Source organism: Grus americana, chromosome 1, assembly GCF_028858705.1.
Source record: "Grus americana isolate bGruAme1 chromosome 1, bGruAme1.mat, whole genome shotgun sequence".
Lineage (NCBI taxonomy): Eukaryota > Metazoa > Chordata > Aves > Gruiformes > Gruidae > Grus > Grus americana.
The window spans coordinates 62,487,799-62,513,065 of NC_072852.1; the positions used below are offsets into that span (position 1 = coordinate 62,487,799).

The 25,267-nt window shown below is 41.5% G+C and overlaps 1 protein-coding gene across 5 annotated transcripts in view; it reads right to left on the reverse strand.

Moving 5' to 3' along the window:
* The window catches only part of STAB2 (stabilin 2), an 88,802-nt gene that overhangs the window by 63,088 nt on the left and 447 nt on the right, over positions 1-25,267 (reverse strand). For 3 of the 5 annotated variants that reach the window (XR_008577448.1, XM_054828400.1, XM_054828391.1), the window contains exons 2-12: positions 20,780-20,913; positions 19,941-20,056; positions 15,826-15,911; positions 14,821-14,890; positions 12,319-12,414; positions 11,888-12,013; positions 9,658-9,854; positions 8,461-8,594; positions 3,427-3,560; positions 1,523-1,605; positions 711-854 (exon numbers count right to left, since the gene is read on the reverse strand). Coding sequence is in view for 4 of the 5 variants with exons in the window: in XM_054828400.1 (XP_054684375.1) it covers positions 711-854; positions 1,523-1,605; positions 3,427-3,560; positions 8,461-8,594; positions 9,658-9,854; positions 11,888-12,013; positions 12,319-12,414; positions 14,821-14,890; positions 15,826-15,911; positions 19,941-20,056; positions 20,780-20,913 (1,320 nt within the window). In the remaining variant the exon portion in view is untranslated. The other 2 variants (XM_054828409.1, XM_054828418.1) reach the window with 2 other exon arrangements.

Genomic DNA, 25,267 nt, shown 5'->3' on the forward strand with positions numbered 1-25,267 from the left:
CTTCACATAGGCTCAAGTCACTAACAAACATTTAATGGACCAAGAGCAATAATTCTAGATTATAAAATCTAGTATATCAGCTGTAGAGAACAAATTTTCTTAAACTGTGGCATCAGACTGCCCTGATGCTTTCTGACATCAAATAAACTGGGATAGTGATGAACTGTACTCCATGTTTTTCATGATGAGTTGCCATGTGCCTTTTATTTAGGCCGAAGTCTTCTATTTGCTGTGTCATTCAAAGGATGCTGATGCTTACTGGGAAGTGGGGTCTGCAGTGCAGGTGGTGCTCGCTCTGTGTGAGCAGCACACACGGGTTTCCAGCGTAAGCTCTGGGCTTTTCCATCCCCACGCCCCCTCTTACTTCACTCAGGCTTTCTTAATGCCCCCCGCCGCAGCTCTGTTGTCGTGCCTGCCGATTTAAGATTACTTTAATTTTAGCAGACGTATTTAGAGCGGTCTGTGTTAGATCGCTACATCACTCAGTGGTGATGCGTCCCTGAAGGTAATTTTTGTTTTCACTGATTTTAGTTGGAACTTTAATGCCAGTGAGGTTTCAAGTTTCACTTGAACTCCTTGTAATGCATGGCTACAGCTGTGGTATTTCATAATCCAGCAGCTATCTGCAACCTGATTTCTTGCTGTGGAAAAACCTTTCATAGTCCTTGTTAAGTGAACAGAGAGTAGTATTCTTACTGAGGTGGGCTTACCTTTTCTCCCTTTGATACCTCTCCTGACTTGCCAGTCAAAGTATAGATTATGTTAGTATTATTCAAGGTACTGGTATTCAGTTGACCGGCAATTACGTGGAGTTTCACAAAATACTGTGCTTTCAGCTTATTATTCAGAAGATCCTTTAGAAGAAGAGAAAACAGAGACTTATTACAATACAGGCTTCATCTAAACATAATCTCATGGTGAATGTTTTTTCACCTCCAGCTGTTACATCCTGAAATGATACATTTTCTTCTGAAGTGAGGTGAATAGGGTCTGAACCAAGTGGAAACCTCTCTTGGTTTCAGTTCAGGTCGGATTATACCCTTATGTCCCTGCATGTGCAGTAAGTGCTTCCAGAGTTCTTCTGACTTCGGGGGAAGGTACTGGATGCTGACCACTTGCATATCAGGTCACTTGTTTTGTTTTGTTTGTTTTAAACTAAAAATACTTTTTTTTATCATCCATACATAAAAGGTGACCTGTAGGCCTCCCTGCTGAAAATTCAGATCTTAATTCAGACCCAGTGTCAACCAAGTGAAGAAACCTTGAGCATAGCCATGTAAGGCAGTCAAAAACTTACTTGAAGCATGACTGCATTCTACCCTCACCCGCCAAATTGTTTTGTTTTTCTTTCAAGTAGGGAAAAGACAATCTCTGGCCCCTAAACTTAAATGTATTCGGAAGTGTACTGGAGCAAAAAGCTCTTCTGAATCTGTTGCATCAGAGCACTCTTAACACAGATGAGATTTCTGAAGGAGCTAACATACACACACACAATTTAAAAATATCTCTGCTGTTTACTTACTTTTGTACCTTTGAGCCCCTTGTTTGTCGGTACAAGCACCGTAAATGGTCCCAGAGTACTCAGCGGCCATTCATAGGCATTTTCTGATAAGGAGAGAGAGGGAAAAAAATGTTTATATGTGTATTGAAAAGCTCATTGGAGGAAGGGACTTTGTAATCTGTGCCAGGTATGCAAGGGCCGAATAAGAAAGAATATTATCTGTGATTATGAAATATTAATTTAAGATTCCAAAATCCAAGTCATTGAAAGATGAGAGGCAGATAGGATGCAAAATCCGGGTGTTGCTGCATATCTGACACAGGATGAGGCACAACATTCAGAACGCTTCTGGCAGCCCAGATTTTGTGGCATGCAGACCAGGGTGATGGACATGAAGACAACGTTTCTTTGGAGTTGTGTCTTTACAGGAAGATGGCCTCCTGCTTTAGATCTTCGTGGAGTGAGTGATATGCTGCTGATAACCTGCTGGTAGTGCAAGTATCAGCAAACACATAACTGGTAATAAAAGCTGATGCACTGAAAGTTAATTAAAGTTCATTTGCTACCCAGATGGTATTTCTGTCCCCAAGATAGCAGTATGAGACCACTGTTCCTGCAGCTGAAAGCATTAAATATTCCTAATATTCAGTTCTTTTTCCAGAGGGTTAAAATCAGACCTAACCCCCCCCCCATCTTTACAGTTGTATTTTCTGGTACAACATACCTATATCTCAAAATTAATATGCTGTCTTACAAAACAATGTGAACTATTCTGATGTATATTCTTAGCTTTAGAAAGACATTAATATGGAGTGAATATATTGTAAGATAACTTGTGCTGTTAATGTGTCCTTGTAGCTTCTGGATAGTAAATCAAAAGGCACATTTATGTTCAAAACTTAACCTAAGAACATAAAATCTGGATTGTTGGTAGCAAATGGTGGTGCCTAGCATGTTGGGCACTTTTCAGACACATAAAGAGAAACGCACAGAGAAACTGCAACTGAGCTCTCAGCGCTGAGGCAGTGGATTTCAGTCTTCAGTGCTGAACGTGAAGGTCACTGCCAGGCTTTGTCCTTGGCCAGTTACGGGGGATTCTTACTCTGTTCTAGTCAGGAATTCAGGATCTTTATTTTCATTGCTGGGCTCAGTGAAAAGGACTGAGCAAATCGTATTACATAGGAGGAAATTTTTCATGTTTACAAATTTAACTTGAAGATCCAGCTTGATTCTAGCAGTGTTTGTTCATAGCTTGCATTTGTGGCATTGCAACAGAAGATGATGAAGACAGTTATACTGTTCTCTTCATGAGGTGGTTGCAATAACTGTGGAAGCTGTGAGCCCTGACAAGGCTTCCACCTCACCTCTGCAGTCAATTTGGAAACCTGGAGATCCCCCAGCTGTGGCCGAGGTGCTGTGGTGGGGGGTCCTGAGGATGATGGAGACCATGGATGGGATCAGTCTCTTCCCCTTGCCTGTCTCCTCTTTCCTGGTGAAAGCAATGCCACCGCTGGTGGCTGGGGACTGGGGAAGAGGGGCCCAGCTGGGAATCCTGGTGGTTTTGATGGACTTCTGTGTGTCTTTCTAGATCAAATCTCAATTATCTAAATCAATGAGGGCAGGGAGGGAGAGGAGGGGGGATGATCCCACTTATCCCACTATGGGATAAAACCCATTGGTGATACTAGCTGATAGGTGAGGGGTTGTGGTAATGTGTTTAGCACCTCTGCTTGGAAATTCTTGCAGATTGCACGGCATGCTGAGCAAAGGCAGCTTTAGGTGGTCAGGGGGAGTCTGTGGTGAGTAGTGTGCACTCTGTGTCGTACCGTTAATGGCACCTTCCTGCAGCTGCGGGTGTTGGGGGAAGGCAGGACAAGATCAACCCACCCAGCAGGAGCTGACCCTGCTTGCGTGTGGTCACTTACCCATGAGTGATAAGGCAGATGTCAGCTTGCCTTGCCACTGTCCTCCCACTTCAGCATTCAGGTCTCGGAGGCGGTCCATGATGTTTCCGTAGCACACAAACCCGTTCCCCACGGAGCCCCCCTGGCATGTACACCTGTGAAGGGATTGTCATTTTAGTTGTGCGCTGATGCCCTGTGGTGTCAGCGAGGCTCTAGCTAAACCTGCGCTAGGTGTTACCTATTGCATCTCTGAATACATTTTCAGGAAGCACCAATGCATCTTAGTTTAATCTACAGCTTCTATATGCTGTGAAGTATGTCAGTGTGTAGGGCAGCCTGGTGGCTGCTTGCCTGACGTGATGTTCTTCTGTCAGCCGGGCCAGGGGCAGCGGTGTCTGTCTTGTGGGACCTCTTTGAATAGCGGCTACGTGATGCCCCTAGCTGTGGTGCAGCCGCTGGTCCCCAAATGTTGCGGTTGCTGGAGCCCAGAAAGCCACTGAGCCTGCCTGCCTGTGGGCAAGGAGAGGCTACGGCATAAAAGCGTGGGGTGCCACCCTCATGGCGGGGAGGTGGTTGTGTGAAGCCTCCACTGACTACATGGGACTCGGCAGGATGAATGGTAGTTGTGTATGAAGAGGGTTTTGGCAGCTCATCAGTCCTTGTGATAGCTGCATGGGACTGGTCGAAAAAGGCAGACGGGTGTCAGTCCTTTCAACAAAGCAAAGCGGTTGTTTGTTCCTCTGCCCTTTAAGTAACACAACCATTTTGGGCAATGATACTGACATTTTAACATTACCTTTTTTTCTGAAGCTGCTGAAGCACAAAATCTCATGCTTTTTCAAATGTATACTTTATGTTTCTGCTCTCTCTGCACTGGAAATAGCATCTCAATTGTAATACTGACTGTCCCCCAGGGACTCCAGCCTATGAGAGGTGTCAGTGATGTACAGTTGTCCTACATATGTCCAAAGCAAGCTCAGGTCGTGGTGACAGGCAATGCCTTGGGACGGGCTGCATATGAAGTAGTGTGTTGCAGCCAATGCGAAATCTAAAGGAAATTTATGGAAGAACAACCCCAAGTGTCAGTCTGACATTTTCTGTCCTATAAGGGAGGGAACATGCCTCATGAAAACTGAATTTTATGGCGGTGAAAGACCTCAGTGTTGCAAGAGAGGTGCAGAAGAAATTGTTGGTTGTCAACATGATTGACGGGTGCTTGCTATTAGGCACTGACAGGTACAAATGGTTGTGAGTTTCGAAGAGCAACTAGGATTTGCATGTGCCTTGATCTTGTGTCACCCTTACTGTTCACCCGGAGAGGTGGTTAATACTTCCTAAAAAATCTGGACTCTCTAAGCCTGCCTCAATGTGAGGGGCCATCCATGCCTGCCGGTTTTGCTAATCTCAGCTGTTTCTGTTGCACTCTTTAGAAAATCAGCCCCTGCTTGGCTGCTCCTGGGAGACTGGCTTGTGGTGTCAGCTCAGTCATTTACTCATCTTCAGTGCTAAAATTAAAGCAGGCGCTTGTCAACATGTAGCATGTACAGAAAGAAACCCTAACTATATTTAGGAGGCTAAACAACTATATGGTATGCGTTACCAAACATTGGCTTTAGTAGTGCCTTTCCTATTTAAGTCTCTGTATAAGCCCTATCCATAGTGAATCATCTCTCTGGATATTTTTTCCAAAGGCATCATTAGAGAAGGAACATTACTGCATGCAAGCAAAAGATGTTCTTTATATAACTAATGACCTAATCATTTGCATGTGCTGGTTGTTACAAACACACATCTATCATTCACACCCCACGAGTACTATCAACCTGATGCCAAATCATCTCCTGCTTCCCACATAGGGTCTCTACCATAGCTGTTTCCCTGATGACAGAAATCTTATTTGAAAGTCCCTGTAGTCTGGGGGGCTGCATATAGACTCAAAAGGGTGCTGGAATTTTGGCCAAGAGGCTCAAGCTTTGACTCCTCCTTGTCCTTGGTAAAAATAGATGTCTAAAAGAATGTTAAATTTTTTGGATGCAACTCTGATGGTGAGCCCTCTTGTTTTTAAGAGGATCTCTTGGGTAGAGGGTATGACTGTGGAGCCTGGATGTTTAGGGCTGGGAGAGAGGAGCAGCTCCTTCTCGGGGGCTGACCCCTTTGTTCAGATGGGGTAGATATTGCTGTGTTGATGTACATAGTCCCCTTCACTTCTGAGCAGAGAACAACAGGCTGCAAAGGAGCTGAGGAATAGTTTAGTAGAAAAAAGAAACTACCCTTGAAATATTGCACAGATCAGATCAAGGTTTCAAAATAAACCTCTCTTTTTTTCAGTAAATGGTTATAAAGAAGCAGGTGGTTAAACATAGTGATTTTTTTGACTACCATTTCCAGGGGCACAGTGAACTGCAGAAATACCTATGTAGTTTGACATTTCTTTTCTGAGGACAATATTGCTCATAACTGAGTGGGCGTCCAGTAACACAGTTTGGATTTGGCTGCTAAAGGAAGGCACGCAGCAATTACAGGTTAGCACCTCTTGCATGGGATTGAACCCTTCAACGTGTCTGTTCCCTCGCCCTTTCCGATGGAGTAATTTACTCTGTGTGGCTGGGATTGGGAAGGACCAACTGGGTGACTGACTGGATCAGTTTTGTCTTAGCTTTGTCTGGAGGCTCCGGTTTGCAAGTCACGCTGCATATGGCTGTATTGGTTTGGCTTTGAATGCACTGCGTACTGCAAGGGCTGGGTGCTCCTAAAGAGGAACAGCTTTACCACAAACCCTGCTGGACTATTTAAACTTAGTTGTTTGATGTTTTCATGATGTGCTGCAGGGAAAGTAGAGGCAGGACTGAAAAAGACAGCAACTGTCACTCCTTCGGCATACTCAGGAGGGGGGAAGAGAATTGTATCTCTCTGGAAGTGGGAAGCTTGGCTTTCTGTCTCCGTTTTACCTGAAACTCATATAATAGAGTTTTGGTTTATGAAGCTACTGATTTCTAACATTGAAGACAGAGTAAAAATAAGAAATTAAAAAAGAAAATAATTTAGTTGAGGGAAAACCAGCTCTTCTTGGAAACCAGAGGGGTCATGGTTTAATAAGCAGTGTAATTCTGCACCAGTGGAAGCTTCGTAGCTTCTGGGCGGTGCTGAACATAATTACTGTGCTGAAGCAATGCCACAGAAAGTGTTAGCAATCATTCAGGAAAGATCTATATGGAAACATAGAGCAGAGACAATCTTGATTTTTCAGGAGGTTGCTGCGTTATGGTCACAAGCTAAATGTTTGTCTTTTCTACATCTTTGTCTGTATAAGAGATTTATTCTTGTACAAATCATTTGTTTATGGAGAAAGAAGCGACTCTATACGGAGGAAGCTAACAGCACAACTGCATCTTTAATAAAAACAAAACCAAAAACAAAAGAAGGGAAGTAACACAGGTTTGTGGCCTCTGTTAGAGCTTTGTGTTTTAGAAGAAAAAATCCACCAAAACAAGCCCTCCCAAATACATTTAAAATCTGGGATGCAGCCAAAATACAGTAAGTGTCTGTCACTTATCAGAAACAATTTACTGTGCTCACATCAACAATCCATGTTTTTCTTTGCAAAGTTCCTCTTTCATAAATGGACTTTCCTTAGTTGGAAACTGTTCAGTATAGTTTCATTTTTTTTGCCAGATAGATAGATTTAGTTTGATTTGAGTCCCACTACTTTCTCCTGTATTTGTTTTTGCCATTAAAGGTCATCGAATGAATGATGTGCAAAGCATTTGGGTTGCTTTTTTCCCCTCCCCCCCAGCCATAAATTTTTAATTTTCCCATTCTAAAATTCTCAAAACTTCCTCAACTGTTGAAAATTGGGTTGCAACAGTGAAACAGCAACAAATTAGGAAAGAAAAGTCCTGATTTAGGTGATGTGGAATTTTAATTTAAATTTTCAACTCATGTTGTGCAGTATAGTAGCATAGTAAACTAAGTGTAGTGTAAGTATATATTAGGTGCAGTTTGAGTAGTATAGTAAGCTCTAGAAATGAACTAGAGGATATTCTAGATAAACTTGTTTGAAATGCACAATAGCTTACACAAAAGTGATGTTGATATTACACTATAAGAGAAAGCTGCAAGATAAAGCAAGAACTGGCAATAAGAATATTCTCCAGAGTGAACGCTTTCTACCTATAGATCTATATGATAAATAATTTGTCCCAATTTACCACTAATGGCCTGTCTTGTATTTCACATTCACTCACCTCCTGAAAACTAACATTTCAGGGACACCTCTTTAAACCCAGTACTAGCCATCACTGGGCTGTAGAAACATCTAATCCAAATTCTTTGGTTTAAGATAGTTTTGTTTAGTGTTAAAACTGACTTTCCTCCTGACATCTGTGTAGCAAATTTCTGTACAGGAATACAAACTCTGCCACAGGTTTTGCAGTTTCCCACGTGCTTGACTCAAGGCTTTGAGGAATCTGTCGAGGTTGGCGTTGCTTTCACAGCATGGGGGTCAGATTCCCTAGTTGTATCTGTATCAGTATACTAAAAAGAGCCAGGGCTCCAGCGCTGTCCCATGATAATTAATGCTGATTAATTTTTAGTATGCTGCCTGGCATGTTTCTGGCCTGCACCAAGTAGGATTTTCCCAGGCAGTGCCCAGGCACAGTTGAAGGGAGAGTGTGTGCCAGGGACCGCTGCCAAGAGACAGTTACTCTGTTTTGGAAGAAGAAGAAGAAGAAGAGACTTTAGCTGTGAGCCAGACCATGCTGCTTGCCCTGAGGAACAGAAAAGAGGTCTCGGTCCTCTTCATTTACTAGTGTAGAAATGACTTCTGAGTGCTATAAAAATAAAACTTAATAGGTATTAGCAATTGGACTGATGAAATCAAACACAATGCTAATTGGTTGACCCTAACCCCATTAAATCTTGTAATTTGTCTTTGGTAAAGAAACCGTTAATGATAACTTCAGGAGGTGTTCATCCACTACATCTGTTTTAGCAGCCTGTTTACTAGGGGGAGGAGGGAGAAACTGGGTGAAAGCTTTAATGAGCAAAAATACTCACGTAATCTGTCCTGGCGCAGCCATTGAGCATTTAGCTTTTTTATGGCAGGTGTTGTTTGTTTCACAGATGTCCGTCATGCTGCATCCTTTCCCAGGTACAAAGTTTGTATAATGCTCCTTGCATTCACAGTGGGACTAAATCAGAAGGATGCGAGAGAGAAGAGAAAAATTAGACATGCACAAATTGTGGATTTCAGCATACTTTCTGGAACTAGGGTTTAAAGACAGTGAGCTTCCAGAGCCTTAGTTAATCACCTGCTGAGTTCAGATGCAAGTATAAAGCTTATCCATATTTATACAACTCCCTTCTAGTTTTTATCCGCTCCAGAAAACTACTGACTCTCAGACAAATTTCCTTCAGATAAAGCCCTTTAGATTCACTTATGTGACCAGAGAACATTTAATATCAGCATGGGTAGATTAAATTTTTTACCTCCATTCCCACAGCCCTCTGCCTCCCAAAATGAATGCCAAAGCATGCTATTAACAAGTGAGGTGCATCAGCACTGCCGTTGTACGCACCAGCCTGTGTGTGCCAGCCTCCTGCAGCTCACTGAGACACCCCTGAGAAGACCGACTTGTATGACCATGAACTGCAGGACAACCCTGGGTGACTGAATCCCTTTTTGGCTCGTCAGGGTGTCCAGGCAAAACAGGCATGGTTTTCTGAAGTCACACTTTCTTGGTGGTGGGAGTTTTACACACGGAAATCTCAGTCAGTTCCTAACAGCATGAGTAATATGCAGCCGTTATACGCTGCCTTTCATCAGTTGTCCTCAAAGACCCAGGTTACTTCTTTCCTAAATGCACTAACTTTAGGCATGTATCTGTGGTACTTGTGTAAGAAGCCTACTGGTCCTACAAGCCCCCTGTGGTTAGAGAGACAAAATTGAACTGGGAGAAGCTTCATTTCAGTGCCTACGTTTTGGGGAGGCAAATCTGAGCCAAAATATCCTAGAAGAAAGAACACTATTGCCATTCCCATTTTCAGAGGGGGAAACATGATATACATACATTGTGAAGGTGGTAAAGGGACTCACTCCTGGTCAACAGCAGGGCTTATACCAAAGCTAGGAATAGAGCTTGGTCTCCCTGAGGCCTGCTCCCGTACCCCCATGACTTCTTTTTGGAGAGAAAGCATTATTTCTTCTTAGGCAGTTGCCATAGGAAACGTCTGAGGCACCCATTCAACTCTAACCTTTCCTGGACCGTCGTATATGCAAATGGTGGACTGTGCAGGGCAATTCCCATATGTTGCTTGGCAAGGGTCTACGGGTAAGCAAACCTGACCGTCCCCTCTGTAACCTTCTCGACAGGTACATTTGTGCTGATTTGGTCCGAGGTAAATGCAGTCGGCATTAGGATCGCAGACCTTTTTGGAGCATGGGTTGATAGCTTGTGAAAAAAGAAGTGAAGTAAATGAATTATTGCCTGCAGTTCTCAAATTGAAGACAAAGATTTGCCAGAGCATCTCCATGCCAAACAAAGCCCGAGTAGACTAAACTTCTCATAACAGCCAAGTCCAAAGTATTGTGGTGGCATGAAGACAGAAGAGAGGAATGTGTTTATACTAACGTAGCAACCAACTGTTTGCTTTTGAGCAGAAATGATCTCTTAACTTGGCAAATTGAGTTATAAACAGATTAAAACATGTAATGTGCTCATTAAAATATCACAACTATTTTCCTGTTCTCTGGTGGACTTTAACCAGAGAAGGTCAAGTAGGTGATATGAGGTCCATACAAGCTTTAAGCACGTGTTAGATCAGTTGGAAAATATTTCTCAATACAATAGGGCTTCACTGTTTTCTTTCCGGTAATTAAACAACATAATGTCACCTGTTCAGCTATATGGAAAACTGGCCAGCAAGTATTTTAGTCATGTCTTCCACACTGCTGTAGTTTCAGGACTGGACTGGAAGCTCACTAGTTATTTCTATGAGCCCTTTTTTTCAAGGCAATGGCATTGTTTGTCCTTGCTCATGGTCCCAGCAGTTCTTGGAGAGCATCTTCTCACACCTTTGTGTCCAGTTTAGGATATGGTCAAGCACACATTGTAGCTAGAAGGTGGCAGCCCCTGGACTCACCTAAAAGGTGGTGCTGCTTGATGTCTTCCCCTCTCCTCCCCCCTTTCTTCCCCATCGGCAGGGACTGAGAGAGTTGGAAATGCTCAGCTCCACTCTTTCAAGCCTTCTCTTCTGTTCCCGTGTGAAATCACACGCATACACACATTCACATGCTCAAATTGACCATAAGCAATGCCACCTCCAAGCTGAGTCTGGGGCAGCCACTGTTATCCTCACTTATGTGCTTAGCTGCACTGGAGCTGCTCATTCTCTGTTTCCCAGCCAGTCAAATGTAAAAGACACTGGCTTAAGCCACTGGTGACCCCAGTATCTAAAGGCACTGGGACAGAGGAGCAACATCCATGCAGGCTGCATCAATGCAAAACCCAAGAGAGGTAGGGATTCTAGCATCTTCCTTCTCTTCTTGTTTCTGCAATTTCTTTGTCTCTCGCTTGTCTATGTTGCCTACTAGAAGAACCTCACTTTCCCTGAGGAGTGACTTTCTGATGTCTTGCTCTTGGATGCTGTTCAAGTCTACTTAGAGAGGACTACACCATCGTTAGGACCAAGAGGGTTGAATTTATATAATGTAGGTATTCCTGCAGAGGATAAGAAGTGTTGTATTTCTGGCCTGATCCAAGTCAGCATTTACTAAATATTGCTTCAGCATCAGATACAACCATTTTCTTCATTGCAATTGGTCTAGAAGGAAGAACTGGTGCTGTAAGATATAATTTAAGTAGAGACTCTTGTAATACAGTTAATTTGAGCGTTCAATGGCAAGTTGAGGAGTCTATAAAGACAACTTTAAGGTAGACTTTTACGTCTAGCTGAGATGCTATCGGCTTTGTTTCATAAAAAAACATAGGAAAGCTAAAATGAGCTTGTCTGTAGAGTTTATGCTTAGTGATGAAGCTGAGCCACCACACGATGGCTGTTCAATAAATGTAAGCCCTTAGTTGCTGTTACCGATTATTATGGAAGCAAACTATGAGGCTGAACTTCAGCACATACAGTGATGTGATAGGAGTGGATTTGTAAGCACTGATGACCCAGTTTCCACACTACACATTTCAAGTGGATTTACTAACTTTAGTCTGGCTGCATGGACTGAAGCTTGCTAACAGTTGGACTGATGTGCTTCCGGAGCACATTTTAGGGTTTAGTTTCATCCAGAAGGAATCTAGTTTGTGCACCTGAGAGTGCTTTGGGGCATGAACCCAAGAACAATTAAGTCAGGACAACGGTGAGATTTTCTTCAAAAGTGCACTCAATATCTGAACTATAATACTAATAAAGTTTTATCCAAAGAACTCAGTGGACATGACAATTACTCATGTTTGTAGGTATGAAAATTACTCACGTTCACATCGTGTACCATCCCCGTGGTAGTTGGGCAGACACGTGCATTGCAGTTGTCTTCCATCGTCACCCGAGGCAGTGCATCTGGAGTTTGTTGGGCACCGCAAGGCCTCGCATTCAGCTATTGCTGATGGACAGAGGGTGACAGGGTTAAGCTGTGTCTGTACACTGTGCCAGGAGATCTTGCGTCCTGCAGGATACCAGCTCAAAGTACGTCTGATTGAGGGAGCATCGATCCCATTTCTGTTGTCGTTATTCTGGTGATTGAAGTGCTGATGATGGTTATGGGAGCTCACACACAGGGTTTGAGGTTCGGTGTATGTTTGGTTGCTCTAGAGAAACTAACCTGAGACTAATTTTATGTTCATCTTTGCCAATTCTAACTGTATCAGAGCTGTTGAATATATCTTATATAGAAAGCAATCTACTTACGCTGATCACATCTGAGCCCCTTATATCCAGACAAGCAAGTGCATCTTCCATCCCCTGTAATTCCACTGTTGCATACTCCGTGCATGCAGTCGCAAACTATAAGGAGACATGGATTGGTGTTACTGAATAATAGTGATATTTGGAAAGACATCATTAGTGGTTACCAGTAGCAAATAGTGTCCTGGCCAACAACTGTTAAATATTACAAAGTGTGATTTTTTCCAAAACCAAGCATTGACCTGACTTCCCAAATTTATAGGCTTCCATTAATGAGAAAATCAATACTCAAGGTTGCATGCATCAGTAAATAACATATTGATTTTTGCAGGCTGATACTAGCCTGAGGGCCTGAAAGTCTTCACGACACATGCTATAAACACCAAAATGACCAGTTGCTAATACCATAAAACTTGTAAAAATTGACATACAGTCTTGAGCCAAAATTGAATGCAACATGTAACATAGGCCATTTTTATAACTGTTAAAAAAATTGCTCATTTTTGCTTCAATTCTATTTACCTCTCAAACACCTCCAGAAGAGATGTTTTGTGACTTTTCCCCACCTCTAAATAGAATTTATTTAATTAAGAGGATAATTAATCACTGTGTAGGTCTCAGGCTTTTTGCTGGTCCTGCTCCTATATTCTGTCATTTCTGGTTATGAACATTGTGAGACTATGCGCACAAGACTCCGTATTCGGAGTCCAGGCAAAAATGAGACACCTTTATAAATGGTTTTTGAAGCCTTATGTATACTTAAAAAGGTTTATAGTTATAACGGTTTCAATTATGGTAGTGATGCTTTTTAAAAAGGCCCTGTACAGTTACACTTGGAAAAGCCTCTAAGATGTACAGAGTTGTATTGGTTACTTCATTTTTAAGCTGCAGTGTAGTGTGTCCTCTTTCCTTTACAAACATATCCTGTGTTCATGCAAATCACCTACGCTAATTAATTAGTAATATTCTACCTATGTTAGCAGTCCTAATATAAAAACCAGGAATGTCTAAGATGTTCCTGAAAAGCAGTTAGTCACAAATGCACGGTATTTATAGGTGCTTAGAAAGCTTAGAGGAGCTCAAATATGTGAAAGCCAAAGTGTAAAATATTGCTTAAATTAATATGCAGCTGAATCCTCCAGTAGCTTCTTGGAAAATAATTACATTTATGATATTGAATTCATTCAGGTAACCTATTTTCATGACAATGTTGGCTCAGTTACATTTCTGTGTATCAACACTGGCATCCAGTGGACAGCTGGTGGAAAAAGGGCCTTTGAGTCAGCAGTGGTGTACGAGTAGAGTAGAAAGCCCAACACAGATCGTTTAAAGTGAGGCCATTCGTGACTCTCTTTAGAAGTAACTTGATGTAGGTCTTGAGGGAACAAAAAGAGTTTTACTTAGAGATAAACAACTATTACCACTTAAGAAAGATAAGTTTCTTAATTCTTTTCATTTTTTTTTTTCAGGCAGTTTTCTGATGTGTCTGTTTAATGCTCAGCAGGGGTCAGGAAGGAAAATAAAATACTAGAAATCATTAAGAAACAGACAAAACTGGAAAATTATACAAATATATACACTTGTGATACATATACATTTTAAATAGTGCACATAGCTCTGATCCCTCCCTCAGTATTGCGCTTCTCCTAATAGAAGTGTGGTCAACCAATGGAACCATCTACCAGCCAAAAAACTAAACCAAATTAATCCTTTTTCACGCTTTTAACTAAATTATGGAGCTCCTTGGCACACAATATTGTGGAGAGCAAAAGCAGAATTGGACTCTGAGGCAAGGTAGATAACTTATGGAGGATGGATCCAGCAGGAGCCTTTGAACACTACAATTCCATTGCAATCTCTGGCTGCTTGTACTCTTTCCCTAGATATCAACTATTGGCCTCCAATATGGGGTACTAGCCTAGAAGGACTTTTGGCCTGATTCATAATGGCCTTTTTTTGAGTCAGATAAACTGATTTCAATACCACATGAGTATTTCATGCCTTAGGACAGAGGCATCGGTTTGTAGATGTATTAAAAAAAAATTTCAAAATACTGTAACCCACTATAAATTATGCATTTGATATTTTAAGTACCATAACAACCTCCTGTATTTAGATCAAATAAATGCAAATCCTTAATTTAGGGTGAAAAGTGGATAACATAACTAGTTAACAGGGAGGCATACCTGCAGGAACACACAGATTATTCTAATCCATAATTTGACTGTTGGCTATAACAAAGATATTAAAGATAAGATTAAGATATTTTTGTAGCGCTACACTAAGTGTTGTCTGTATGGTCCTGAGTTCGGTCCAGCCCCACTGTGAATGAGGAATTGAGTAGCTGCCTTTTTTCCTTGCCTGTTGTGTTCCCTTGAAGCAGGCAGCTTCTCTTGATGGGAAACCCTTAGACCTCCTACCCATTTCACTGTGATTTCTTAGTGTCTGAATGCAGTTTTCAATCACCTCGTTTTCCCTGCTTCAATAAAGAAAAGCCAAACTTACCTGATGTGCAGCGAGGACCAAATAAATTATCTTCAGCACATTTTTCACAGGCTGTCCCAGCAAATCCTTTCTGTGAATTACAGAATGGAAATCAAAACTTAAATCTCTCATCACTCTCTATATAGGTAGATATATGCTTAGCAGCCTGAAAATAGCATCCTTAGCTGCCAAAAGAAAATAACATGAAATGTTCAATCAGCAAATCAGAGATGACTACTGCAATCTAGAAAACATTGTCTTTTGAATGATTTTTTTCTCTTTGCCTTTTCTTTATTTTAAATTTTTAGCTCTTACACTTCAAATCAAACCAGATGTTCTGAATATCAAGTTAACAATAAAGAACAGTAATCAAGCCTAAAGTCCAAATAATTTTTACAATTATTATGTTGTATTTTCTGACTATTTCTCACTTTGTCTCTTTTTTTGCATGTCCCCAGAAGATGTGCTTTTGATGTAATGGAAAGATTAACCAGTAGAGGGGGAGATAGAAAAGATTCATTTGAGTTGTTTTTTAAATAAATCTTTTTGGCTGAACTTATAAAGCACTGCACATTGCACTCTCAGTAAAGGAACATTGTACTGAGAGTATAATCCCAAGTATAAGTCCTTTCTAATTAGGGAAAAAAGTTGTAAGTAATAGCAAGCTTCAAAAACCAGAGGAACTCAAGCCACCTCTTTCAGGCAAGCAAGATGGAAGAGCTCTTTAATAATTTCATCTGAACATAGAATCATTTAGGTTGGAAAAGGCCCTTAAGATCATCAAGCCCAACCGTAAATCTAACACTGCCAAGTCCACCACTAAACCATGTCCCGCTCAAGTCCCGAAGCAGAAATAATACTGTGAAGATTAGCGCAAACCATGCAAAAAATGAACTCCAGGGAGATCATCTCTACAGTTTCTGAAATACTTTCCTTTAACGTATGTATAGAATGCAATATGCATTATTTCTTAGCAGAGCTTACATGCTATTTTTATATTTTTTTCATTTAAATGAAAGGATGTACCTGACAAGTGCACGTTCCGTCCCCATTTATACCCTGGGAGCAGCGTCCTCTCCTGTTGCATGGTGATGCAGCTCCTCCCGGACAGGCTAGAAATGACAACGTTTAAGCCATCAGTCAGCTCGCTCTGACCCTTATGCTCCCCTTGCACATTAGGGGTGACAACCTTGGAGGCTGCAGGGTTTTTGGGCCAGACAGGGACCTCCAGTGACTGCTGCTATTTTGCAGCTGTCCGAATGTCTTCACTAGAATCTCAGCTTCAGCAGAGAACATCGACCTCTCTAGCCTGGGAATATAAGCTGGTGACCATAGTCAGAGGATTGCACAAAAAATAGTTTTCTTATTCTGAAGTACCATATTGATTTTGTTCCTGCTGATCCACCTCTATCTGCAGACACTCGAAACTGTTAGCTCTTTTGATAAAAGTGGAGTTTGCCTGACCACTTCTTCTGTATGTTAATTCAATTCTGATTGATTGAAAATTTGCTGTCAGTATTATACTTGATGCTAAGTCAGAGATGCATAAGCCTTTTTCTTTTCCCCACAAATTGCATTTGCTTTACGTGGAATTTTTTTCCTTTTCCCTGCTACCTCCCATAAGACTGTGATATTTAATTCAAATCATCTTGGAAATTGAAATTTGGGTATCTCATAACCTACTTCTGTCCAATGTGCTGCGGTCACTAGAAAAACTTGTGTGCCAAAGATGTGCTGTGCTCTTCAGATCCTCTGGCGCTAGAGCTGCGATTACAGGCAGTGGTACACTGACCAAAAGCCCAGCCAGCAGGAGAGGATAAGAAACAATGGCTGCCTTCCCAAATCAAAATAGTCTAATTTTTGGCTGAATTTTTTCAGTATTCAAATTTTTACGGAAAGGTTGCCTATAAGAAATGCACATTACAGTAATTTTTAGTCACATTGTTTGGTCAGGTTTTTCCCCCTGTAGGGATATCCTTATTTTTTATAGTCGTGCAGCCTCTCTGTGGAAATGATTTATTAACTCACTTCCATAAGCCCTTCTTTCCTGTAACTGGGCTTCCCATTAGGTACCATAATCCTGATGCAGGTGGTATCTAAATGTATCAAACTCCCACTGCCCTCACAGGTTCTCTGCTGTACCTTACTGGTAGATTTATTGCTTACAAAGAGTCTCAGTCTGTTCTGTGTGGGTGGGGATGGGCAGCACTGGATTTATGCTCCCACTGAGTAACTTAATCCTGATTTAGAGTGTTTAAGTGATGTGGAAGTTTTCATGAAAATTAATTTGATTTGGACAGAGTGATGAGCAAATAAGTGGATGTGTATATGTATACAACTAATTTTAGTGAAGGCTTTGGCTTTATACCAATCTGTTAATATTTCCTAATTTATTCCTTAATAATGACTGTGTGAGGGCTGTTGGATCTGAGTAAGCTTCTCATGAAAGAACAGTAAACATAAAGATAAGACTTTAGTGCAGTTTATCTCATACGTGCATTTATTAAGAAATGAGATGAAACAACCAGAAATGAGGTAAAGTAATAAATACATATACTTTAATCTTTAAAGTGGCTTTTAGTGAATCTTGTTTTCTGGCTACCATGTGATAGCTAAATCTTATCTGACATAGATGCCAACTGTTTAATATTTGCTCAGAATGGAAATGGTTTTACCTGCACTGATGCTTTTATTGAATATAGAGAAATCATGAGAAAACTCATTTTATGATATAAATACTAGGAAAGGATACTTCAAAATTGCTGACATAACAGGTTTTTTTGCAGTTAATACTCATTACACTTCCTCTTGTCTTCACTACCACTTGTCTCTTGTTTTGATACCACCACCAAGGGACAGCTTTATCAGAAGTTTAGCAAATTACCATGTTGTTGTACGAGTTTGGTCAGGCAGGTAAAGGGCTTCCCCCCGGCCAGCGGGGCCGCAGGAGGCAGCGCTGGGACGCTGGAGCGGTGCTGGCACCGTCACCTGCCACCACCCACCCCGGTGCTGGGGAGAAGCCGGACCTTTGCTTTTGTTGAGGATGTTTTTTGAAAAGCAATGAGAAAGAGATGTTTCTGCTTATCTCCTACAGCTGTCAGAGACCAGAGGCCAAATCGTTATACCTAGACTAAAAGAGCTTAAATCTATCAGCTTTTTTGTCTCTTAGAGTTTCATTCAGCACTTCCTAAGTGTTCTCAAATGCAGCCTCTTGGATTACTTCACCTGGCTCCCTGCAGGCTGAAGCAGTTGGTAGAACTTGTAAAGATGTATTTTGGATGTGGAATTTGATAGAATTAGGTTTATTATCTATCATCTTGGATTTTTTTTTTCTTTATTCTTACAGTTCTTTCTACTCAGTTGCCCATACCGCGCACCTTTCAGTTTGCTCCCAGGCTTTTCTTTGGAGCCGTGCAAATATTTGGCCAGAGCTGGGGTAGGGAGGAGCCTCCCACTGAAGCCCGTCAGTTACACGTGTGGGGCATCTGAGCTCCACCAGCTTTGGCATCTGTGGTCGGATGATACTGGCAGTGTTAAAAGGCTGTGCTCTTTTCCCCTGGACCTTTTTCTGCCCCCTTTTTCCTTGACATCTTTTTACAGAGGGATGGGCGTGCGGCTTGTTGGCTCGGAGTGCTTTGCAGGGAGGGAAGGGGACAAAACATCTTTCATTCACACTGTGTGTTTCAGCGTGTGCTATCGTTTAAGGAAGTCAGAGTGCTACTTAAGACCTAATTTTGTCATTGCCATCAGGTGCTAAATGTGAAGTAAACCCCTTGTCAGGGATTTTTCTCTGGCCTCAGGAAGGACCAGCTTTCCTCCAAACATTTCAAGGCGTGCCTTATGCTCTTAGAGAGATTGCGATAATGCAAAGAGCTATTTTCTTCCTCCAAATGACAGCTGAAACAATGCTGAGACCTTGATTCTTTGCTTTTTGGGGCCAGGAAGTTTGTCCGAAGGAAGAGAGGGCTTCCTCGCCTCTGCGGCCTCCTGCCCGCGATGGTGCAGGCAGGGCTGCGGCTCAGGGGCAGCGAGCTCTGCCCCTCTCTAGAAAGACCCACGTCCCTCACGGGGCCTCCCAGAGCACCCTGAACTATGGGGTGACAATCACACGTAGCGTTGCCTTCCTCCTACCGGGCACTTTGGCTGCATTTGGTGGAAAAATGGTGAATCACCACACAAGTGGTTGTCTTCAGAAGAAGACAGGACTACACGCTATGTACTCAGCTATCCGCCTATCGTTTCTATAGAAGTAGCCGTAAGTTGGGGTTAGGCTATTTTACTTTAGTAGACAAATGACTGGTATTTAAATCATAGCTTGGGCCATGCTTAAAATAAATTTTTTATCTATTTTGTGGACAAAAGGATTTCATGTATGTTGAACGAGACCTTTACCCCATTATCTAAACTGTTAACTGAAGGAGGAAATGCTTTGTCTGGGCAGGGAAACTTCCTCTGCGGGTCTTGATACCCACCTCAGTGGGGTTTGATGTGCTTGTGGAGATGCTGAAAGGCTTTTCCTGGGGAAGGGGCAGTGGGAGGAGAGGCGGTCCTGATTACCCCTGCTTCAGGAATGGCCTTTAGCATTCACTGGAGGTTCAAAAAAACTTGGAGGGAAAAGCTGTTTCTATTCGAGCTGAAAGAAAAGACACTCCTTGCATCAAAAAGTAAAGAATTAAAGAGATTTGGAAATAATTCAGACTCAGATGAGGGTATTTTTGACCTAAAATGAAACATTTAAACTTGTGGTTTGAAAACTCTAATTTTTAAAATCTGTTGTGGGGATCCTCCCAAATGAAAAGTCATTTTACAGGCATTGACTGAAATGATTTGTTTTGAAAATCTCAAAAGCAAGGGGGTTCCCTGAGTTTTTGGTTTTTTGTTTTGTTTTTGTTTTTTGGTTTTTTTTTTTTCCCTATGAATTTTTCTTTTTAAATGAAGCTTTGAATATGGGTTTTTCTCCAAATCCTCTAAGGTTTGGCTGAAAACTGCTGTTTATTTCTATTCCTATAATAAGTTCTGAGGAGCAATCTTCTCATGGCAATAATTTCTGAAAAGAAGAAAAATCACTGCTTTACTTCTACTCAAATTCTATCACACACACACACCCCCCCACCCCCCCAAACCCAAGAAAAAGAGCTTACCCATGCAGTCTGGGCCCCAGTGTCCCTGGCAGCACTCAGGTTGTTCAAATTCCTTCATACAATGATGCCGACATCCCAGGAAAGAAAGTGTGTGTGTTTTAACTTCTAGATAATACCTGAGGAAAAGAAGTTGGAGCTGCTTTAAAGTACTTAAAAGCCTCCTGTGGGGAAAAATGAAATTCTTAACCTCCTCTTCTCCTTTCAGTGTCAGAAGAGCACTTTAAGCTTAGTTGTATTGATCTGCTTATTTTTTTAATTAAAACATACATTGCACATCGAGATCTAAAAAGATCCTTGAAGCTGTTTCTTTTGCATAGTAATTTTTTTTTTTCATTTCTGCAACCTAAACACAGTAGTTTTGTCTAAGTTTTGATTTGAAATAGTTTTTTTTAATATGAAAGGCAAGATTTCAAATTTGTTTTGAGATATTTCTTCCTGCCCTTCACCCCCCACCCCTCCCCAATCTGCAGTTTGAAAAATCTGTTACTTATATGATAATATATATGAATGATATATAAATATCATTTATATGGTAATATATAATTATGATATGATATTTATATATAATTCATATCAAGTATGCAGAATAAACAAGGAAGCGATTTTATGATATCACTCAAAAGAAAATCTGATAGGCCATTGATAGCAATGTTTATTTTCCTCTTATACCATTTGCTGATTAACTTTAGGCTTGAAGTACTCTGAGTGAAGCTTGAGTTCAGGACTTAGTGAAGCCAATATAATTTGTCATATGAATTACTATTATAATAATATATTTAATATTAATATAATTATAAATAATATTATAATTATGAGAAAAGCTCTGACAGAAGAGATACCTGCAGTTTGGTATCCCAGTCCCATTGGTAATTTTGGTGTAACCAGCAGGGCACTGGGTTTCGAGGTTTAAAGAGCAAGGTACGCATTCAGTTTTCATTTGAATGAGCAGCTTTTGTTGACAGTGCTTCTTCATCTGTAACAGGAGAAGATTAATTAAACAGAAGGAGAAAGTTCTTTGAGTTGGTTTAACGCTGCCCCCAGTGGCATTGCTGAAAAACGGCGAATTTAACTCTGTTCTCACTCTCAGCCACAACAAGCTCTATCCTGTTCAGCAGGAGCTCCCTGCTCTGGAGATAAACTAGATAATAGACCACATATTAGGGCTTTGCAGTAATCTTGTCCGCACAAGATAGGTCCAACCACTGCAGGATGAACACTTGTAAGTGTCATGTTTCTCCTAAGGAATGCTTTATCAACAAACACTAAGTTCAGCAGACTTGAAAGCCAGGTTACCGACGCAGCATCGGCCTACGGAGCATTAGTTCTGAAGTTGCCTTGCAAACCCAAAGCAGGATGGAGAAAGATAAGTGCCGGCAAGTGCCTTCTCCATTCAACGCAAAACGAAACATAAGGTGTGGAAGAAGTTGCTCGTGGCTCTGTGCATACAGAGCACAGCACAAGCCTTTGCTCATATCAAAAGGCTGGGTTTCATATTATCAGCACCACTGTACTGAACTAAAGGACTATGGCTGGTATTTTCAGATTGGTGTAAAAGAATGATGCCTAGCTTTGCAACGAAATCTGGTAGAAATTAATGGCCTGAGCCCACCAGAGCACATTGAGAAGTGCAGTCTCCTCTTTTTTTACCTACAGAAAGCCACAGAATGAACCAGCCCAGCTTGGGAAACCTGGCCATAGTCCTCCAGCTCGAGTGCCAAGGGCTTGCGCCCCTTGCTGTGGGAGGTCCCAGTTTCAAGAATGCAAATCTGACAAATTACTTGAGAAGATGGCAAAAGGGACAAAAGGCTTAGGGTGTTGTCGCAGTGCTTGCATTTTATTTTGTGATTGTAGAACTGTAGATTTGAAAATGTCTATATACCAAAAATAGTGTCTGTTTCCTACTACTAAAACAGTTGACCTATTTTAAAGCAAAAAGTCTTTGCTGAACTCCATCTAATGTTGGCTTTATCTTCCTTCTTCCTGGTAAGTATTTGTAGAAGTAAGTTTATAGTTCAAAAATGGTGAGAAATGATATAATGCAAAATACGATCTTTAAAACAAACAAAAAGTAATAAATGAAATCACCATTCTTGGAAAGGATGTACTGCAAAGTGCTCCATTTTCTATTCCGAGATAACCATTTATCCACTGTGCTCTAAGTATGGACCCATTTAAGTGGTCTTAACTCACTTAAGCAATATTGACCATGACAGCTTTCCTGTCTGACACAGTAGAATTGAAGTGAACTCTCTGAATGGGATTTCAATTAAGCAGCCGAGTAGTCAATTAAGGCAATGTCTGAATCATTGCCAGCCCAACGTGAGGAAGTGCTTAATGTTTATCTTGAAAAACTGTACCTGCCCACTGCATGTGTGTGCATTCACGTCTGTGTGTATGTAGGCGTCGGTTCTAGCAGCATCATCCATTTGAAAATATTTAAATCTGTTAGTAGTTTTCTGTGGATCTGTTAAGTAGTTTCCAGATTATAAAGCCAGAAGGACAATTATACCAGAGGAGCATAATACAGGATAATGGAGGTTCTTGCATGAAATTTAGTTTGAACAAGAAGATCTTTTAGAAAGCATTAATTTGATTTGGAAATGATCAGTTGTGGAAAACCAAGCTCTGGTATGTTGCTTCTGTCATAATTTGTCTGCGATGGCTTTGCCTCAGTCTCCAGCCATTGCTTTTCTGTAGTTTGCATGACAGGTAGGAAGCTGTTCTGCTACCAAGCTTACTACTCCCTTCCTATGAATACTTACAGTCTGAGATCAAAGTAAACTTTCTTTGTGCACCTAAATAAGTAGCATTTCTTGAATTCCCTGCCATGACTCTGGTTTCCCCGTTCCTGAGTCATTTCCCAGCTCTTCCCTGGAGCCTGCCCAGTTTGGCAATAGCCCTCCTGGATGGGGAGCGTCAGAGCAGGCCTGTCTGGGCAGTTCCTGTGCACATGAATGGGACTTGTGCACCCCCCCACAAGGTCTTCCTTGTCCCCCACCTCAGCAAATTGACCATTAACCCTCTGTGCAGCAACGTCACAGCAGGGAGCTTCAGGTTATTTGCTATCCAGGGTCTAATCCAAGCCACCACTTCCAAGGATGGAGCCCATTGCAGTGCTCTCATGTCTTGCTTGATAGACATCCTCCAGTATTTCTGTCCAGGGATTCCTAAACAACATCTGTGCATGTGCAACCCTGTGCTGTCCAGGTACTACTGGACCTTCTGGGCACGTGTGGGATGCTGCAGCCTTGTTGCAGCAGCTCACAGTTGGCCTGGGTGGGTACACTGGCACCTTGGGCAGGATTTCTACATGTGCCACACCGTGGTAGTCCTGGATGAAGCCCTCACTCCAGAGGTTTCTCCCCTTGTTGGTTATTCTTCCTTCACTGTTTGTGATAGCAGAACATTTCAGTAGTGAAGATTGTCAGGATCTATCACAGACACTGATAAGGAGATTAAGTTGTATGAGTTCTGAGGGAACTGATAGTCATCAGCCAGGCATAAGTGCATTTCAACATCTATTTAGTTGCCAAATTTTAGTCTTTATAAATGTACTGTTGAAATCTGATTTGAGTAACATTCAAGTATTTGGTTAGTGAAACCTCTTACTGTTGCATTGATGCATTTCAGGCATCTTTGAAATAAAAATGAGACCTTTTTCCGGATGTGGGTATAATGTGGATACAGCTTGATCAGACACTTGGCAAAGCAGCAGCAAGCAATGCTGTGCTGGGAGGACCAAGCAGCGTCCCTGCCCTCTCGGCAGAGCCCGGCGTTCCTGGGGCACCTGGGCTGACCCGGCTCTTCAGGCTTCGGGTCTAAGGTGGCTCCCACAAACTCAAACCAAAGGATCTCTGCACCTTGCTTCCCGTCCAGAACCACCTCACGAGGCACCAACATAAGGGGATTTTGAATGCTTCAAAGCCTTTCAAAACCCTGGTGCTCAGCACCAGTGCAGCCACCTTAATGGCCCATTCTTAATGAGAAATGACTCGCGCACCAGAGCAAGAACCAACAAAGCAGAAATGCACAGTCTGGGCATCTTAACTCCCCTGAGCATTTCCACTGAGTCAAATCAGTACTGTTAATGTTGAAGAATCATAAACTCAGAGCGCTGGCTGATTTTTCTGAGTCTTTAAGCATGTATGCTACTGAAGCCCTGCTCCTTGCCGGTGCTCGGAGTAAGCCATTAAGGGTCCGAGGCTGGGTAAACTGCTGGGCTGGTAGGATATTCAGGTTCAGAAGTGAAAAAGCTGTTGAGAGGAGTGACTGAAATTATCCCATTGCAGAAATTGTCATCAGAAAGGCACCCCACAAAATTTCATCTTTGGAACAAGAAAATTCAAAGAGATTTTGAAAAGGTAAAATCTAGATAAAAATAAGTTATACCCTTTCCCTACCGCCAGCTATTAAACATTATTTATTTTGGAATGGTGGAGTTATTTCCACTTTCTCCCATTTCCTCATTTTCCCTTTTTGTTATTAGGGAAAATGGAAGAAAGGTGATTTGCTTGTCGCTCTTTTTTTTAGAGACAGAATAAGTTTAACACATTTCCCAGTACTTGTTTGTACTTTTCAAAGTATTTTTCCATTTAGAAAACACAAACAAACAAACAACAAAAAAATAACCTGAGTGGCTTCCCCTTTCCCTCCCCACAATTTCTCCCTGATCTTTTGTTTTCTGTTCTACAAGTGGGGTTTTTTTTTTCCTCCAGAATGCAGTAATTTATAGCCTTATGTTGTGAGACAGTTGAGATGAGCAAATGTCTTGCTGTTGAGCTCCTGGTTCAGATTAGTAACCCAACGCTTTCTGCCTCTCTACAAGGGTGGTTAAAGCAGATTTTCTGAAATTCCACAGATCCATAGGATTTGTATGTGACAAATGCACCACTTCCCCAAAAGTCTACAAATCTTTTACTTACATTTATAACTTCATACAATTACTTCCGATAGCTCAATTCCTTAGAACTTTTCCTCCACCTATCTGAAACAGCTTTTCCTCCTTGTGGTTAGCAGAGTGGATAATTTTCACTGTGGAAAAATTTCTGCTGTCATCTTCTGACTTATCAGAAATTCTAGCAGTTTTGTTGCTTTTGATGAATGTGTCAGCTACGGCCTTTTGCCATTTTTTAGAGACTTTTTTTGGTGTACTCCTTTGAGCCAAATTCTCATGCGTAGTAAACAGATGCAATTCTGTTATTTCAGAGGACTGAATTACAAAGCTCTTATTTTATAATTCGGTGTCATATGCATCAGTGACTGTTAAAGTGGGCTTTTCTTCTATAAGATACAGTATCTGGTGACTATTCTCTCTATAACAGTGAAAT